The sequence below is a fragment of the Phasianus colchicus genome, chromosome 23, assembly GCF_987193195.1.
Source record: "Phasianus colchicus chromosome 23, bPhaCol1.hap1.1, whole genome shotgun sequence".
Classification (NCBI taxonomy): domain Eukaryota; kingdom Metazoa; phylum Chordata; class Aves; order Galliformes; family Phasianidae; genus Phasianus; species Phasianus colchicus.
In genome coordinates, this window is record NC_143458.1 from 4,263,904 (window position 1) to 4,280,548 (window position 16,645).

Genomic DNA, 16,645 nt, shown 5'->3' on the forward strand with positions numbered 1-16,645 from the left:
CCATGGGTTTGCTTTGTGTTTGTGCCCTTACGGTGGAAAAGCAAACATCTCTGGGCTGGCTGAGCTGTAGCAAGGAAACGTCCCTGAGGTGTTTCTCATGTCTTAGGTGGGGAACGTCAGACGTGGAGCCCCTGGCCTAGAAGAACTGCTTTTGTGCAGACTACAGCTCATTGGCAGTGCCTCACCCATCTGTGCTCACCCATCAGGATGCAGTTTGAGTCATCTGCGTGCCGAATTATCATTGATTGCTTTATTACTCTTAAGAGAGTTTTTTAAAATTTGTTTTTAAAGAAAGAACAGAGCTCCCAAACAAGTTTTTCTCTGTAATTTTGTTTACTGAAATAGAGATGTGACTTATTCTGCAGACCCGACGTGCTTAGCAGTGGGGAGTTCACGTCCCTCTTCCCTGGTGACATGGAGGAGGAGGCTGTGCTGGCAGTGTGGGATGCAGGAGCTCCACAGGTCACCAGAAGGAATCATTCCCTCAGCAGAAGTCCTTAAAACCAGAGGCAAATTGGAGATGTTTTGTTGACGAAGAAATCTCATCTCCTTTGTCCTTCTCTTGCTGGAATTCAGGGGAGGAGGAGCACTTGGGTTTCATGTCTGCCTCTCCATAGCAAAAGTTGCTTCTGTAAGTTCCCATCTCTGCCCCCAGATCTGGGGGCTGCTGTTTGCCAGGAGAGCTAGGAGAGAACATTCCCAGAAAAGAGCATGAGATGACTGTGAAAGTTGAACAGTTGACACTGGGGAAGATGGAGGATTTGTATATATATGTCCATGAGGTTCGTTCACAGTTTAATGGTTAGAACTCAAGGTCAGTCCTAGTCTGTACTCCTTTCTTTTGTGTTTATCTACTTCCAGCCCTTTCACCTGCCTACTCTTTTGCAACCAGGCTTGCATTTATGCCTTCTTACAGCTTCTCCCTATAACTGACCTGAGTCTCACCCTCTCCACCCATTGTGCAGGACCATCCCAGAGCACCGAGTGGGAAAATTACAGTGTGAAGACACTCACTGCCTCTTTTAGCTCTTCTTAAATAGTAAGTCTGAAAAGTTGTCTTTGGGAGAGCACAGTCTGCACCGAGGATTGCAGCAAGCAAGGACACAAGTGAGGGAGGCAGGAGGAATGGCAGCAGGAGAAGCAGCTGAACAGAGGGACGGGCCTCAGTGTGGTCTTGTAAAGAGCTGACCTTTCTGTGCAGTCCGTCTGTAACTACGTCAGATGATCACAGGACTGGACACAGTAAGAAATCAGCCTTTGTTGGGCTTGGTGTGCTGACTTCCCTAAAGCAGCACCCTGTTGGAGACCTTATAGATACCAGACTTAAGAGCAATTCTCAGCTGCTGGAAGGAGAAGTAAGCACTAAGGTAAGACATCAGAAAAGCCCACCTAGCAGATGGAAGCCTGAGTCTGACCAGAAACAGCGATCTTATCAGCAGGATTTAGTGCAGAAATCCAGGCCTGATGGTGAGAGACTTAGTGAGGTGCTGTCGGTCAGTGCTGTCAGCTTCTGGGTTCCATAACCATGTGTCCAGCTGTTCCTGGAGCACTGCTAACTCACTGTCCTTCAGGTGTTTTTGCAGGCCATTCCGTTCAGCCTTGATATGATGTTAGGTGTGTTGGTCACTGGGCCCAGCATGGCTGCTGGTGGTGGCATTGAGTTGGAATGAGTTTCTGATGCGAGCTTGTGGGGTGATAGATTCAAACTCACTTCTTAGCCACAAGCTGCCAGTGGTGGTTACTCTGAAGCTTCTCCCTGTGTTTTTCAATCACTTTTAAAAGAAAAGAAGAAGAAAAAGAAGAAAAAGGCCCCAGAGAGCAGACCAGATTGAGAAGAAAAGCTGTGGGACAGGTGGTCAGTTTCCCTGCTGGCATTCATCAGCACAGCAGCCCTGCTGTCACTGGGGTTGGAACTCTCTCTCTGTGTATCCTGGCTTTTCCAGTCGTGTTTCTGTTCTGTTCCAGAAGCGATGTAAATCTTCCTGCAAATGTTAGGTGCAAATCCATCAGTCATGCAGATCAGTGAAGGTTTTCCTCTCCCCTTTTCTCCCTGCCTCATACCACCTCTCTCCTGACCCTCCTGCTTTCTGTGCCACGTGCTGTACCAAGACCATTTCTTTCTCAGTTCTTGCGCTGTCAAACTTCCCTGTGCTGTTCCCATCCCCCAGCAGTGGCTGCTTTAGATTTCCCACGTATTTCTCAGTGTATTATCAGCAAGATGTGACCCTGGGCGCCCCGTTCTCCCCTTTCCTCCCCTAAGCCTCCTCTCCACCCTTTGCAGTGCCATCCTGTCCCGTCTCTTTCTGTTTGCAGAAGAGTTAATGTTTGCTGTCCCCACCTCCGGGTTAGCTCATCTGATCGCTGGTGCCATTCAGATCTGGCACGGGGATGGTGGCTGTGTAATTTGAGGGGTTTGCTAGAAGTAATCCCATAAATTGTTTGCAGCAAGAAGGGACATCCATTACAACAAAGCAGATAGCTTATGGTTGTCTGCAGTGCTGATATCTCATCCTCTTTAGGCTGCAGAAATCACTTTGCTTTCTTTGTGTCTTGGGGTGACTGATGGATGTGCCTTTCTAATGGTGACAGGCCCCAGCAGTGTTTCTGTGGTGCACCCAAGCAGCTTGGTGCTTCTCCCTGTCCGTGGGCAGCCTGCACTTGCTGGCCCTGCAGTGAAACTGTGGCTTTCCAGTGGTTTGTTAGTTTGCTTGGAGACAGCTGTGTGCACAGGTTATTTGGAAGAATGAGGCTATTTCTTCATTATTCTTGTGCCTTGTTTCCACAGACAGCGTTGCAGTTGAGCAGTGCTGATGTGGACTTTTGTGTTTCTGTGCCTGAGTAAAGAGATGGACAGGGTGGAGATGAGGGGCAGAGCGATACAGGGAGCCGTGCTCCAGCAGTCCTTCAAAGACCTGCAGGGAGTTCATTGCTGGTGCCCGAAGGAGCTCTTGCTCTTCATTCCCAAAGTGACCCAACTGATGAAGCGGCACCAAACCAGACCCATGCTTTTGGAGGGGCTCAGAAATACGTGCAGGAGTAGCTGAGCCCTGAAGTCCTAACTGCGTGGATCTCAGATGGCTGATTTCATCATGACTATGTTCTGCAGGCTGGTCTTTCCTTACCCGGCCCCCCTCATCCCCCCACACCTCCCCCAGCACGCTCTGTCCAGCAACTTTCCATTACAGGAAACATCTGCTGGGAGGCAGGGCCGAGCCTGGGTTACTGCAGGGCATTGGCCCACAGAATTACCCAGCCACAGTAACTTAAAGCATGTGCGAGTGGTTTCGGTATCTCCACACCCGCTCCTTCCTACAGAAACCTTAGCAGAGACTGAAGCTGCTTTTCAGAGCAGAGAGGGACAGGAGAGGAGAGCCTGCGGTGGGCACTGACGAATGGATGCTTTTCTGGTTTCAAAGGAGAAAAAAAACAAAACAAACAACCAGCTGAAGTCTCGGAGCTGCTGACCGTCCCGTGTAGTCCTGGAACTGCAGCTAGATCTGTGAATGCTGGGCTGGCAGGGTGCTGGCAATTGGAACTATTTGAGTTAGCAGTGCTGGCTGTCGGGGCTGGCTCTGAGGCTGCAGACAAGGCATTGCACAGAGCTGCTCGGGCTGTCGGCATATTTACAGCCCTTCTTCAGAGGATACCCCCAGCAACAAGTTGGGAAGACTGGAAGAGAGGAGCTCAAGCATTGCCTGCCAGCACGCTTATCCTCATGAGCCTCTTTTTTGAAGTCTTCTGGAGGAGGAGTCCTCTCTCAGTTCTGCAGAGGCCACTGGGGAAGATGACCTGAATGTGAGCAGGAAAGCAGGGGAAGGCACGTCAACTCCTGCCAAGCTGCTGAATCTCTTTCGACATTGAATCTAAACAAGAAGTGGTGACAGCAGAAACAGGAAAAGCAGAGTTTGACTGAGAACACGGGGAGCTGTGCAAGTGCTGAGGGAGCACCATGGATTCCTTGCTGGAATGCGGGGCTCTCTGGCATCCCATACTGGATCAAGAACTCCCATATCTGCAGTGGGACCTGGAGGGGCTTGCTGACTTACCCCAAGAGGTTCTCTGCAATGGATCAGATGGAATTCCTGCTGTGAGTGTCTCTAAACTGAAGTGTTTGTAAACAGAAGTTCTGCTAAGCAGAAGTGTCTACAGGCTTTGGACAGGTCAGAACATCCCAGGCAGTGGGAGAGGGAGTGGAGCACCCCTCCATATGGAGCCCATACTGCTAAGTCTGGTTGCTATAATGCAATGCACCCAAAGCTCAGGGTTGATTATAGTCTTATTCCCACCTCCTTTGCACATCCTCTCTGCTGGTCCCAGGAAATCTTGGGTTTAAGCTCTTGGTGGAGCCCATCTCTGTCCAAGGTCTTTTCCAGATGTTCAGAGTAGAAGTTTGGTGAGTGAAATCGTATTTCTGTCAATTGCTGGCTTGTAGGTTTTATTCAAAAGTAAGGCCCGCCTTTGGGCCCACAGGGCTGGAGCATGTAATTGAAGTACTAAGATAATACTGTTTCTAATTCATTGAATTGCTGTGTGGAAGTGGAAATGTTGTTTATGAGTGAGATTCTGTGCTTCTTTCTTGGCTTTGACAGCATTTGATGGTTTTGAAAAGGTAGTGCTAAGCAATCTTTGTATTTCCCCCACCCCTATGTGTGCCCTCTTTCCCCCTTCTCTCAAACAGAATCTTCTATAATCAGATTGATTTGGGGGAGCCCTCAGATGTGTGCCCACCATTCTGCATTGGGAGAGTTGTATTTTGCAGCTGAGGGGGTAGGAAAGGATTGTTGAGAGGAAAGGGAGGGTAGCCCAGGTTGTTCTGCCATCCCTATGTTTGTGGGATAAAGCATGAGAGATTCGATGAGATACACAGTGAAATTGCACCTGCCTCTGTTTAAATCAGCTCTGCCTGCAGAAGGTGTTCTGGCTATTCTGAGCTGCTGTCAGCATGTGCATGGCATTAGGAGGTGGTCTTTGGCTAGAATTGTAGGCCCAGGGACAGAGTTGCATTAAAGTTCATAAAGACCAGAGAGAAACCAGCTCTTGATTTCCCCATAGCCAGCAGTACGGTCTCCTCTGGTGCCTTCCATGAGGTCTGCAGAATAAGTGAAAAACATGGTTGAGTCCCCACACAAACCTCTTCTGCAACCACGTTCCCCCTCTGCCAGCAGGTAGTGGTGGGTTTGCTGATGTCAGGTGAAGCACTTAATGGGGAGGGGAGAGGGAATGACTGCGTTACTCTGGAGCTGTTGGTGACATTGGTCACTCAAGCTCCTGTGTCAGGGCTGCAGCTGTACTTAAGCTCCCATTGTCTGGGGTTGCTCTGCTGTTCATGGGATTGGTAGCTAGTTGATGCATTGCAAACTGAGCATGTGTCGTACCTTGGACAGTGTAATGATGGCAGGAAAAGAGATTTCCCCTGCAGTCACAGCTCCCATGTAGTTCTGCATTGCAGACAGAAGTATAGGCCTTCTGTGCTGCACTTACTCTTCCAAGTCAGGTTCTCCTCTTCCTCTCACTTAATGCAATGATTCCCACATCCTCCCATCTGTGTGTCTGCTGTGATGGGAGCTCCTGGCCTCATGCTTTGTAAGTGCATCTGATCCCCCTTCTCCTTATCAAGGTTTTCCCGTTTTCCCACTCCATTTCTCCATACTCATGCCTGCCCCTCTCTTTAACAGGCGCTCTGTTATTTGCAGGTATTGAGTCCGACCTACAAACAACGGAATGAAGACTTCAGGAAACTCTTCAAACATCTTCCTGACACGGAGCGCCTCATCGTAGGTAAGGACAGTCCCTTTGTGCAGTGCTCTTTTTTTGTGCAGGCCTGTGGTTTTAGGAGTAAAGCAGCACATGTACATGCAGCATTTCCCTCTCCTAAGAGGCTGCCACTGGGGAGCAAGCCTGTTGTCTCCTGTCCACAGGCAATTTCCTCTCCTCACTCTTTCCAATGGATGTCATTTGTTTGGCTCAGGGAAAGCAAAGCTGGTTGGTATCGGCTACAGTGTTGTCTCCTTATGGTTTGAGGAGCATGTTCTCCTCCATAGTGCTCCCCAGGTCTCACTGTTAGTGTCTGAGCTCTTTCCTCCATTGGTCAGGGTTGTGTGTCTCAATGTGCACACTGCTGAACTTGCCTTGTTTTGAACTCCTTTGTACATCTCCAGTGCTCCCTACTCACACACCACTGCCTTCCCTAAATACATTTAGGCTTTGGTCCTGCAGTTGATCAGTGACTGTCCGCTGCATTGCATCTGTTCTTTTATCTTATGTAACTGATGATCTCATAGCATGTCTCATACTGCTCAAATATGCACATACTAGCAGAGGACTAGAAATTGTTTAGGAGGCTTAAACTGGGAGAGAAACAAGCAAGGACACTAGAAGGTAAGAAGGAAAACCCAAAAATCTAGAAATACTTCATAAAATGCTACCAAATGGCCAGCTAATGGGGCAAGGTAATGTGTCATTAAGAGAGATTGTCTGCAGCATGCTGCAATTGCAACCCAGTGGACAGAGCAGCAGCTGTGGTCCAGCTCCTTCTAGCTTTGCATTGACTTTGTGCAGAATTATGTTGAGTGACTTCCCTTGGTGCTGCTGCTTATCCTCACGTTTAGGCTGTCCTGCCTCCTCATCTCGATGCTCCTTAATTATCATCTGTTGTTCACCTGCAGATTACTCATGTGCGCTACAAAGAGACATTCTCCTGCAGGGCCGCCTCTACCTCTCTGAAAACTGGATCTGCTTTTACAGCAACATCTTCCGCTGGGAGACGCTGGTAAGGCTCTCTGACTGGCAGACTGAGCATGTGTTTTATGTCAGTATATTTGCTGACAACTTTAAAAGCACTCTTTCCATCGTCCTTCTCACCAGTGTCTCTCATTACCTGCTTTTCTTTTTCTGCCTTCCCCTTTCTGCATGGCTCTGACTGTAGCTGACAGTTCGCTTGAAGGATATCTGCTCGATGACCAAGGAAAAAACAGCACGGCTCATTCCTAATGCCATCCAAGTTTGCACTGACACTGAAAAGGTACCTCCTGGAAGCCTCCACCTCTGGGGCCACAATTTCTGGGTGTCACGGGCAGGGGAGTGGAGTTAGCACCACCTCCATGGGAGTTTTCTAAATGGACTGCTGGTGGTTCATGGGGTGTGGGAGAAAGCACGAATGGAAAAGGGCTGGGTGCAGAGCTTCTGCAGACCTTGGGCTTCAGCTGAGTCTGGAATTCATGTATGTAGCTCCTACGTGGAGTGTCGTGGAAGTAGAGCTGGGTTATACAGTATTCCTTAGCAGATGGAGCTCTTTCTGTGCTCACACCAGCTCTGTCGGTCGAGAGGCACTCAGCCATGCAGGCTCTGTGGACTTCTGTCTGTGCCCAAGAACTGAACGGCAGTGCTGTACAGTTTGCACAGCCCTTCTGTGCACTGTCTCTGAAAAGTGATCCAAAGAGGTGGGTTTTTTTTTTTTTTCATCTGGGCCTTTTCTGATTTTTCTTTCCATCTCTTCCCATTCAGCACTTTTTTACTTCCTTTGGGGCTCGAGACAGGACGTACATGATGATGTTCAGACTCTGGCAGAACGCTCTCCTTGACAAGGTATTGAGGCAAGCACCTCAGCATTGGGGTGGAATGAAAGGCAGGTGGGAAATTTATGCAGAAGCACAGTTCCTGGGACTAATGTGTTTGCATAAAAGATGTAATGGCAGCAAGCACATGTGTTTAGATGCAGTGGGGACATTGCTGTGGGTGCAAATATCTCTTTTTGCATGGGTGTCTCTCTGACTCTGTTGAGGTGTGGAAGTCTTAGAGAGGAGGTTTTTCAGCTCTGTAATACAAATTACAGCTCAGAAGAAAGCAGTTCAAACTGTAACACAGACAACTCAATGCACAGACAGTGTTCTTAGTATGTCTGTGCTTCAGAAGTGTAAAGGGCATCTCCAGTTAGAATGAGAATGGTGTGGGGTACATTGAGTAAAGGCTCAGTAGGTTGGATTTTAAAATAAAGTGGAGAAATGCACCTGCTGTGCTAGAGTCCCTGTATATACTATATTTGGTCTGAGTATCTATTCCACTGTCCATTGAGTATTTCTGGCTTTGCTGTACAAGTAAGACTTATGAGCTGATCTTACAGGGTTGCCAGCATATGGAGATATTTGGGCTTAAGTTCATACTATACTGGAAGGCTGAAGTTATCGTGCACCAGAATGCCCTGTCCTGAGGTTGGGGTAATATCTAGTGTGCAAAGGGATCACTTTGCAATAGGCAGCTTATGTTGCTACCGTATGCTGTAATTTAATCAGCCTTTGGAAGTTCATAACAAAATTTAGTGCCCTTGGTTTCAAAGTCACAGCGAATGGGAACTGAGATATGGAATGATCAAGGCAGGAAATGCATAGAGAGTGCTTTATCCCTATGAGGATCTGTGCCTAGCAGGAGAGGGAGTGACAGACCTCCAGAATGTGGTTTTCTTGATAGGAGATGTGAATTATAGGGAGTGCATGTGAAAAGAAGGTAAAACAGAATTAGATATTCATTCTGGATAAAAATTTCTCATTTGAGTCTTTTGTCTTATTTTTGATGGTCACTTTTAGGAACTAGTTTAAAAATTTCCTGCCTTACCATATACAGTAACTGTGGGAAGAAGTTCAAGCCAGCGATTCTGAAAAAGTCCCCTAGGGTTATTTTCCATCATTACCAAGAAATCTTTGTCGTTGGTCAGACATTTCTCACATGTGAAAATCTGTTTTCTTTCATCCATGTCCCACATACTGAAATCACGAGTTCTGCCCCATTTCTTGAGCTGCAGAATGTGGTCATATGGCAATCAGCTGACCTGCATCCCTGAAAAGTTGGGCTTTTGTGAATGGTCTTGTTCACTCATTTTCTGTTTTTAACTTGAGATAACGTATAGGCTTTTCCCAGTAGTAACTTCTCTTGATTTTTAAATTGCAGCAAAAAATGTTTCTCCTCGTTTCTCTTTTAGATAGTTTTCCTGGTTTCTTTAGTTTTCAGGTGGCTTTCATTTAAGCAGACTTGGAGGGAAAGAAATCTAAAGCACTGGGGTTTGGTATGGTAGGAAACATTAAATGGAGCAGAAGAGGTAGGGAAAATGCATGTGGAGGAAAGCACAGTTTTACTGCTTGCATGGTTACATGCACAGCATTGTAGTAGCAGAAAAACACATTACTTGTGCTGTTCTGTGTGTAACCTCATGTTGGGGAAAAAGGGCATCCCAATCCTCGTTGCTGTTCACTTCCATTACCTACAACAGGAGTCAAACATGAAAATTGTTTAGACAGTGCTAAATTAGCACTTGGCAGTGTGAGTCCCAGTGTAAGTGTGGTGTATTCATTATGGTTCAGTCGTTTTGGTTGAAAGTGTACCCTAATCTCTGTTCCCTCTTTTAGCCTCTCTGCCCAAAGGAGCTCTGGCATTTTGTCCACCAGTGTTATGGGAATGAGCTGGGTCTGACCAGTGATGATGAAGATTATGTGCCTCCAGATGATGACTTCAACACAATGGGGTGAGTGAGGGGGAATGGTATCTGTGATGAAGAAAAGATGGCTTCAGGAGAGCAAGAGTCCTTCAGTACTTCATATGTTGACCCTGTTTGTCTCTGCTGAGAGATTTTGGGTTCTGGGCAAATATTTCTGTGGCAGCAGGTGTGTAATGGCTAAAAAGCTGAAAGTGTAGCAGTTCCTCCTAGAAACTGGTAGGAGCTGAAATAGTTGCTTCTCTATTTGCCGAGTGAGATGAGTAATCCTGTAAATGTGCCAAAGTGTCCCATTCACTGGGCTAGTCAGCATGTTGCATGGTCAGAAAGTGCTGATGCTTGCCAGTCTGTGTATAAACACTTGAATAGTTTGGGCTTGATCTCCCCTGCTCTGAGTCATTTCTGCTTCCAATCAGACTAGAAACTGCACAGAAATATTCTTACTTGCTCTGTGTGTCCAGTTGTAGCTGTACTGAGAGGTGTAAACATAAAAACCTGTGTTCTCTGTGGCGTCTCAGCTACTGTGAAGAAATCCCTGTGGAGGAGAATGAAGTCAATGACAGCTCCTCAAAAAGCAGCATGGAGGCCAAGCCAGAAGCTAGCCCTCAGCTGCCAAAGAAATCAGTAACTGCCAGCACACTGACATCCACAGGGAGCAGTGAAGCACCAGCTTCGGTAAGTGGTCTTCCACCATTGCAGTGGCATCACTAATCCTTTTTTCTGGGATTTCAATGGCAACCACAGTCCTTGTAACATCATTTTGGAGCTCGTGGAATTTGCCTGAGGAAATGTAAGTGAGCTATGCCTGACCTAAAAGCTACACATCAGACTTCCAGCAGCAAGGCTGTTTCTCCACTTACAGTTTTAGGTTAAAAGAAATGGAGAATTGGAGATAAAGGAATTATAATTCTTCCTCTTCCTGCAGTGTGTTGGAAGTGATGGCCATCTTTGTTGGCACTGTGGCAGAGTGCACCTTGTTTAACTCTAACCTGAACTACACCTAGCTGTTGTCTGGAGCACAAAAACTATTGTTTGTGCACTTGTCTGAACAAATGAAAAGCCCTGTGTATATCCCAGGCTTGAATTATGTGTGGTTTTTTTTTTTTTTTTGAGAGGATGTGATCTAATGCACCCGTGTGCTTTACAAGTACCACGTGGTAACTTTCACCTCTCCATTATTTAATTTCCAGACACGTAGAGGCCAAATGTTCAAAGGTGTGATAATATATGAATATGAACAATATGCAGATATGCATAATTTTCAGAAATAATCCCCACTTTCTAGTTGCTGGTCGTGCCCTCACTGTGCTCTGTCCTCACTGCAGTTTGATGGGGTGCTACCAGAAGAGGAGGAGGCAGTAGCAGAGAGTCCTGTGGAAAAAGACCTTGGCATTGCAAATATCATGGGAGAGAAGATAGAGATCATTGCCCCTGTGAACTCCCCTTCCCTGGACTTCAATGACAATGAAGACATTCCCACTGAGCTCAGCGACTCATCTGAGACCCATGATGAAGGTATGCAGGGCAGGCCATAAGTGTTCTGCTTTTTCTCTGTCTCTTCCAGGGATGCACTGGGACAGCAAATACTGAATTCGTTTTCTGGACTTTAAAGTCCAGATGCAAAGAATTCTTGGTCTGGACTGCAGGAAACGAGTATGGGGGTGGAGGGTGGGTATTTGGAAGAATATCCCTAAAAATTGCCATATAGGTAATTACCCCTCCTGGTTTTCCTACTGTTGTCCTGGGATCAGTGGAGAAAAAGGAATAAAAACAATTCCATTCTGTGAAACACTGTCTTGTAAAAGCACAGCCTGTGATGCTGGCACAGAAGATCAAGGTGGGGCTGGCGGGCCTGTTTTCCCCCAGGTGAAGTCCAGGCGTTTTATGAGGACTTGAACGGCCGTCAGTATGTGAATGAAGTGTTCAACTTCAGCGTGGACAAACTGTATGACTTGCTTTTCACGGACTCCCAGTTCCAGAGGGACTTCATGGAACAGCGCCGGTTCTCTGGTAAGCTGCTGCTGGTGAAGCCCAGCTGCTGATGGGGGCTGTGTTCCCTGTGAGTTGCACACGTCTGCACAGAAGCGAGGTCTTAGTGTGTAGCTGTAGAGCACATCCCTTGGAAGCACAGTGTGGCTGATGATAGAGGCACTGGGTAATGCTGTGAGGTCTTTGGGACTGCTGTAATCTGTATTGATGGCAGTCAAAAGCAAGTAGAACCTGCCTTGTTTGGCACTGTGGGTTTATTGTCTAAGAGCCATGTGTAAGTTTATGGTCAGATCACATTCTTTATCTGTGGTTTTTTTTTTGCTGTCAGTTAAGGCCTGATCCTATGTTCAAGGCCTAATAATCAACAAAATAGCTAGCTCCACAGCAGATACTGGCACAGACTGATGATGCAAAGAGTGCATTCCTTGGCATACTGCTGTCTTCCTTTCCCTGTAACTCTAGTTGCAAAAGGAGCGACTATTCCAGCCTACCCCTTCTCCCTGCACTGCAGGAGGGGAAAGTATTCCTCACACTTGTGGTTCTTGTGGGTGTCTAAATATGAAGCTGTGCTGCAGTGAGGCTTTTTCTGGAGCTGCTCTGCTTAGCTCTCTGACTTGCAGGACTCTGCAAGCTCAGGGCAGAGAAAGCAGCTTGAAAGCAGCTCCAAGTAGAAATATTCCCATCTAATCTTGGGAGAGGATGCACCTTGTCCCTGCAGTGATCACATTTAGTACAGGAGACCTTTCCTATGTACTTACTTGAGCTATAGTGCTTCTGCAGCTGAGTTTTGCAGGGGGAAGGAAATACTCTCCTGAGCTTGGTTATTTGGTTATGCCTTTTCCTGACTTGGCATCCCTTTCAATTACTTTGATGGAATATTGTTTTCTCCTCTCAGATATTATCTTTCACCCCTGGAAGAAGGAAGAAAATGGCAATCAAACCAGAGTGATCTTGTATACCATTACCCTTACCAACCCTCTGGCTCCCAAAACTGCCACTGTCACTGAGACGCAGGTATGTGAAAGTGCAGCGTTGGTGTAATGCTGTGTACAAGCAGATCTGTGATTTTCTCTCTTGCCTCAGGCATGCTGCTTTGCACGTTTGCATCCTCCCTATCCATTTTTTGTTTACGCGTTTTTCTTGTATTAACTTGCTACCCAGTATCACTGCAAATGTGAAGAGCTGATCTTAAGCTCACATTGTTTGTGCTGCAAGGAAAGGACCGTTATATTTCCAGCAAAAGCAGATCTGTTGGTCACCAAGCAGCAGGTTCTAACATCTGTCTGTTGCCTGTTGTGGTGGTTTTTGAGCTGTCAGCACAGGACAGTCGCATACTGTCAGCTCATCTGTCTCACAGCTCTCCACAGAGCTGTCAGGCTTGTTAGTGGTGAGGACTGTTAGATGATTGTTGTAAAAGGTAAAACTTAAAATAAAAAATGGGAGCATCTGCAGTGCGTTAGAAGAGCTGGGCTACCTCTATCCAGTAGGTGCTGTAGGTACAGAGATTAAAAGCCTCCACACATGTCCAGAGACATATTCAAGTGGTCAAGGATAACATCTGTAAGTTAGCTTGAGAGAATATTAAGGGAGAATCAAGAAAAGATGGGGGTGGCTCAGCAGTATGTTTCAGGGAAGGAGAATCCCAACTTGCAAAGGTGGGAAGAAGTGTGCTGTGCAGAATCAAGACTGTGTGCAGGGAAGGTAAGACAAAGGAGAGGACAAGGTGATAGGCAAAGGGCACACTTCCAGGCAAGGAAGGATGTGGGCTATTTTATTCTGAATGTGGTGCCAACCACAGAGGTGCACTTTACTGTGTCCTCCCCGTAGAGGTAAGTGGGAAGAGTCTATAAGAAAAGCCACAGTTTTATTATGGGTCTTCAATTACTGTATCTGTTCCCCTTTGAGGTCTTTCTGGAGACAAAGAAGCAGATCAGAAACAGTTGAACAAACTGACTGATGTGTTCTTACAGTGCTCAGATTTGAAGGACCTCTGCTCAAAGCAGGGTCAGCTCTCCTTTTAGATCAGGTTGCTACCTGAAAAGCTAGATATTAGTTCAGTGAGAAGAGATAACACCTGCAGAGGTCCCTCAGAATTGATCCTCGTGTGGCAGAGAACTGTGTATCTGATGCAAATTGCTGGATGGGGCTTGGGCATTGGCATGGTCTTCTATTTCTCACGGAGCTGTATTTGTAGAGTGCTAGTGAAGGTGCCTATCTATCAAAGCCATGTTCTAACCAGACTAATAGTTGCCTTGCATGCTGTCTTTTATGCAGACAATGTACAAAGCCAGCCAAGAAAGCGAGTGCTATGTCATAGATGCAGAGGTGCTAACTCACGACGTCCCCTACCATGATTATTTCTACACCATTAACCGCTACACATTGACTCGTGTTGCCAGAAACAAAAGCCGACTCAGGTACACTTCTGGTGGGATGAACAGCTTTACTGTCAACCAAAAGTCACCTTTGGGTGGGAGTGCTTCTCTTGGTGCGTTAGGAGGGATGGGGAGAACTGAGCCTTGTGTCCTTGTTGCCAGAAAACTCCTGTTGCTGATAATTAGCACGGAGCAGCTGCCTGTTGTGGCAGCACTGAGGAAACAGTACAGCTGTTGCAGGGGACTTATGGTTGGGCCAGGGAGAAGATCTGCAGATTTCATTCTTTGAAGCAGTTGTTTGCAGGAGCAGTTGCCATACACAGCAAACAGAATGCACTAAGCAGTAGGACGAACTTGCAGGCTGTGCCTCTGTGAAGCACCTTGCAGGACAAGCAGAGGAATTTGGTATTAGGAAAAGCTCTAGGGCTTGTGTTTCACTCTGCTAAGTAGTTTATATGTCTGCCTGCACGTGGCCAAGGGGTTGGGAATCCTCTCAGGGGAAGCTCTCTTGAAGCCTTCCTGCTTCTGCCTTTGGAAGGATTTTTCATGTGGTGCTTCTGATGTGGAACCACAAAGGAAAGAAACCATTCCAGAGATGAGCGTGGGCATGATTGATTTTCATGTACACACTGACAAAGGACTGGGAGTTGATGTAACCTCCGGAAGGAAAATGGAGAGTGACTTCTCCTTCTTGCAGGGTTTCCACAGAGTTACGTTACAGGAAGCAGCCTTGGGGGCTGGTAAAATCCTTCATTGAGAAGAATTTCTGGAGCGGCCTGGAAGATTATTTCCGTCATTTAGGTAAGGGTGCCAGTGACCAGAGCTGCTGCAACAACAGCAGCACTCTCAGTAGTTTATGCATGCCTCCTGTAAGCAGGCAGTGTAATGGTGTGGGAGCTGCCACTGGCCTGCTGGGGATTAGACTTCAGATAGGCCAGCCTCTCTGGGGTCAGCCAAGTTACTGCCCAGCAGCTGGCAGCACCTGCTGATCATCAGCTCCTCTCTAACACAAGTGTGGGGTAAGGGTTTGGCTGAAGGTGTGAGGGATCTGTAGTGTGTACTGTGGCACAGTCATCTCATACCCTGGCAGTCAATACTTGTACTCCGTTCAGCTGCTGTGCCAGTAGAGAGCTCAGTTTGTATCACTGCAATGCTAGTTCCGCTTTATTAAATGCTTTCTCTCCCTCGTTGTCACTGCAGAAAGTGAACTGACCAAAACAGAGAGCACGTACCTGGCTGAGGTCCACAGACAATCCCCAAAAGAGAAAGTGAGCAAGCAATCAACAGTCCGCCGGAGGAAACGGGCCCATGCCCATCTGCGGGTGCCACACTTGGAGGAGGTGCTGAGTCCTGTCACCACCCCCACGGATGAGGAGGTTGCTCACCGAATCAAACATGTGGCAGGTAAGGAACCACAGACCCCTCACACTTGGGGATGGAGAGCTGGACAAGCCCTGGAGACAAGCTGGAAGTTTGCTCATGGAGAGTTAAGAGAGAGAAAGGCTTGGGCTTTCCAGAGCGGTGGATCCATGAGTGTTGTTTTGAATCAGTAGAGGATCATGTAGTAGAAAAACACTGCCTTCTCCATGGGACAGCACTTCATAGCTTACACACACCTGTCTCCTCAGGTTCCACACAGACACGGCACATCCCTGAGGAGAGCCCCAGTGGCTTCCACCTGCAGAGCGTTTCCAAGCTGCTCCTTGTCATCAGTTTTGTGTAAGTGATTTTTTTTAAATTTTAACTCTGCCTTCACAGTCAGCCTTTAACTTACTTTCTCCTCTCGTGTTTCTTGTGTTCTCTGCTCCTGTCAGTGTTCTCACTAGATCAGCAGCAAGAACCATATTCAGTCTGTGTCTTTTTTATGCCACCACCTTTCTGGTCTTGGGCTTGCTGGATGTGTGCTTTGAGAGAGCCAGATATGGATCTCTTGTATTCCTGTGACTCAGTGTTTATGTGGAAAAGGCAGGAGTGGTTATTGCTTCTCTGCCTCCTGGGCTGCCTGTAGCTTTCATGTGCTAGTGCTGCAGCTGTAGCTGGACGGGCTGAGCAGCAGTACAAACTAAAGCAGCCCAGGTGTTTTTAGTGCTAAGGAAGCTAAAAACATGTGAAGGAACAGCAAAACTTGTGGTCACTCTTTTCATAAGCTCCACTCGTCCTGCAGTGAGGAGGCTGAGGTTGGCAGACTGGGGTTAGTTTGTTTTTCTGTGTTTTTTTTCCCTAGGGGGAGGAAGGCTGCAGAAGTTTACAGCTGCAGCTCAGAGCTGTTGGAGAAACGTGGGACTTGTGACTGTTTAGGGCAGGCATCAGTGCTGTCTTCTGTGGTTAGGCAGGTGAATAGAAAGGCACAGAAACTTTACAGCACTCTCTTGTAAGCTGCTAGCTTAGCTTAGAGCCCTCCATGTGTTAACCCTATGTGCTGAAAGCAGTGATTTGCACAGCCTGTGGTGGCATTCCCACTTCAGCACAAGGAAGAAGGGGGGAGTGCTGGCTGCAGCGTGCCTGTACCTGGCAGTGCCCTGCATGAACGCTCTTTATAGGTGCCCATGAGAGCCTCACAGCTCATCTTTTTTTCGTGGTTGAATTTCACCAGTAATTGCAAGCCCACAGTTTCTTCTTTCCCTCTTGAGTCTCTTCCTACTGTTCCTTCCTGCCCTCCTCCCCACCATTTATCTTCTGGACTGCCTCTGAGCCTTCTCTGCTCAGCCCAGTTTCTCCTGTTCTGTGTCAGTCTGTTTCTAACCTGCAGCTACTCCGTCTTTTCTCTTCCCTGCTCCCATTAGGATCTGTTTCAGGTACT

General features: G+C 47.3%; 1 protein-coding gene across 11 annotated transcripts in view; it reads left to right on the forward strand.

The window, feature by feature from the left end:
- GRAMD1B (GRAM domain containing 1B) overlaps positions 1 to 16,645 on the forward strand; it is a 126,439-nt gene that overhangs the window by 106,483 nt on the left and 3,311 nt on the right. For all 11 annotated transcript variants that reach the window (XM_090123758.1, XM_031599797.2, XM_031599798.2 and 8 more), the window contains 13 exons: positions 5,694 to 5,778; positions 6,666 to 6,769; positions 6,926 to 7,021; positions 7,504 to 7,584; positions 9,396 to 9,511; positions 10,000 to 10,156; positions 10,807 to 10,996; positions 11,348 to 11,491; positions 12,366 to 12,484; positions 13,745 to 13,887; positions 14,543 to 14,646; positions 15,046 to 15,249; positions 15,474 to 15,564. In XM_090123758.1, the coding sequence (XP_089979884.1) occupies positions 5,694 to 5,778; positions 6,666 to 6,769; positions 6,926 to 7,021; positions 7,504 to 7,584; positions 9,396 to 9,511; positions 10,000 to 10,156; positions 10,807 to 10,996; positions 11,348 to 11,491; positions 12,366 to 12,484; positions 13,745 to 13,887; positions 14,543 to 14,646; positions 15,046 to 15,249; positions 15,474 to 15,564 (1,634 nt within the window). The remainder of the gene's footprint in view (positions 1 to 5,693; positions 5,779 to 6,665; positions 6,770 to 6,925; positions 7,022 to 7,503; positions 7,585 to 9,395; positions 9,512 to 9,999; positions 10,157 to 10,806; positions 10,997 to 11,347; positions 11,492 to 12,365; positions 12,485 to 13,744; positions 13,888 to 14,542; positions 14,647 to 15,045; positions 15,250 to 15,473; positions 15,565 to 16,645) is intronic.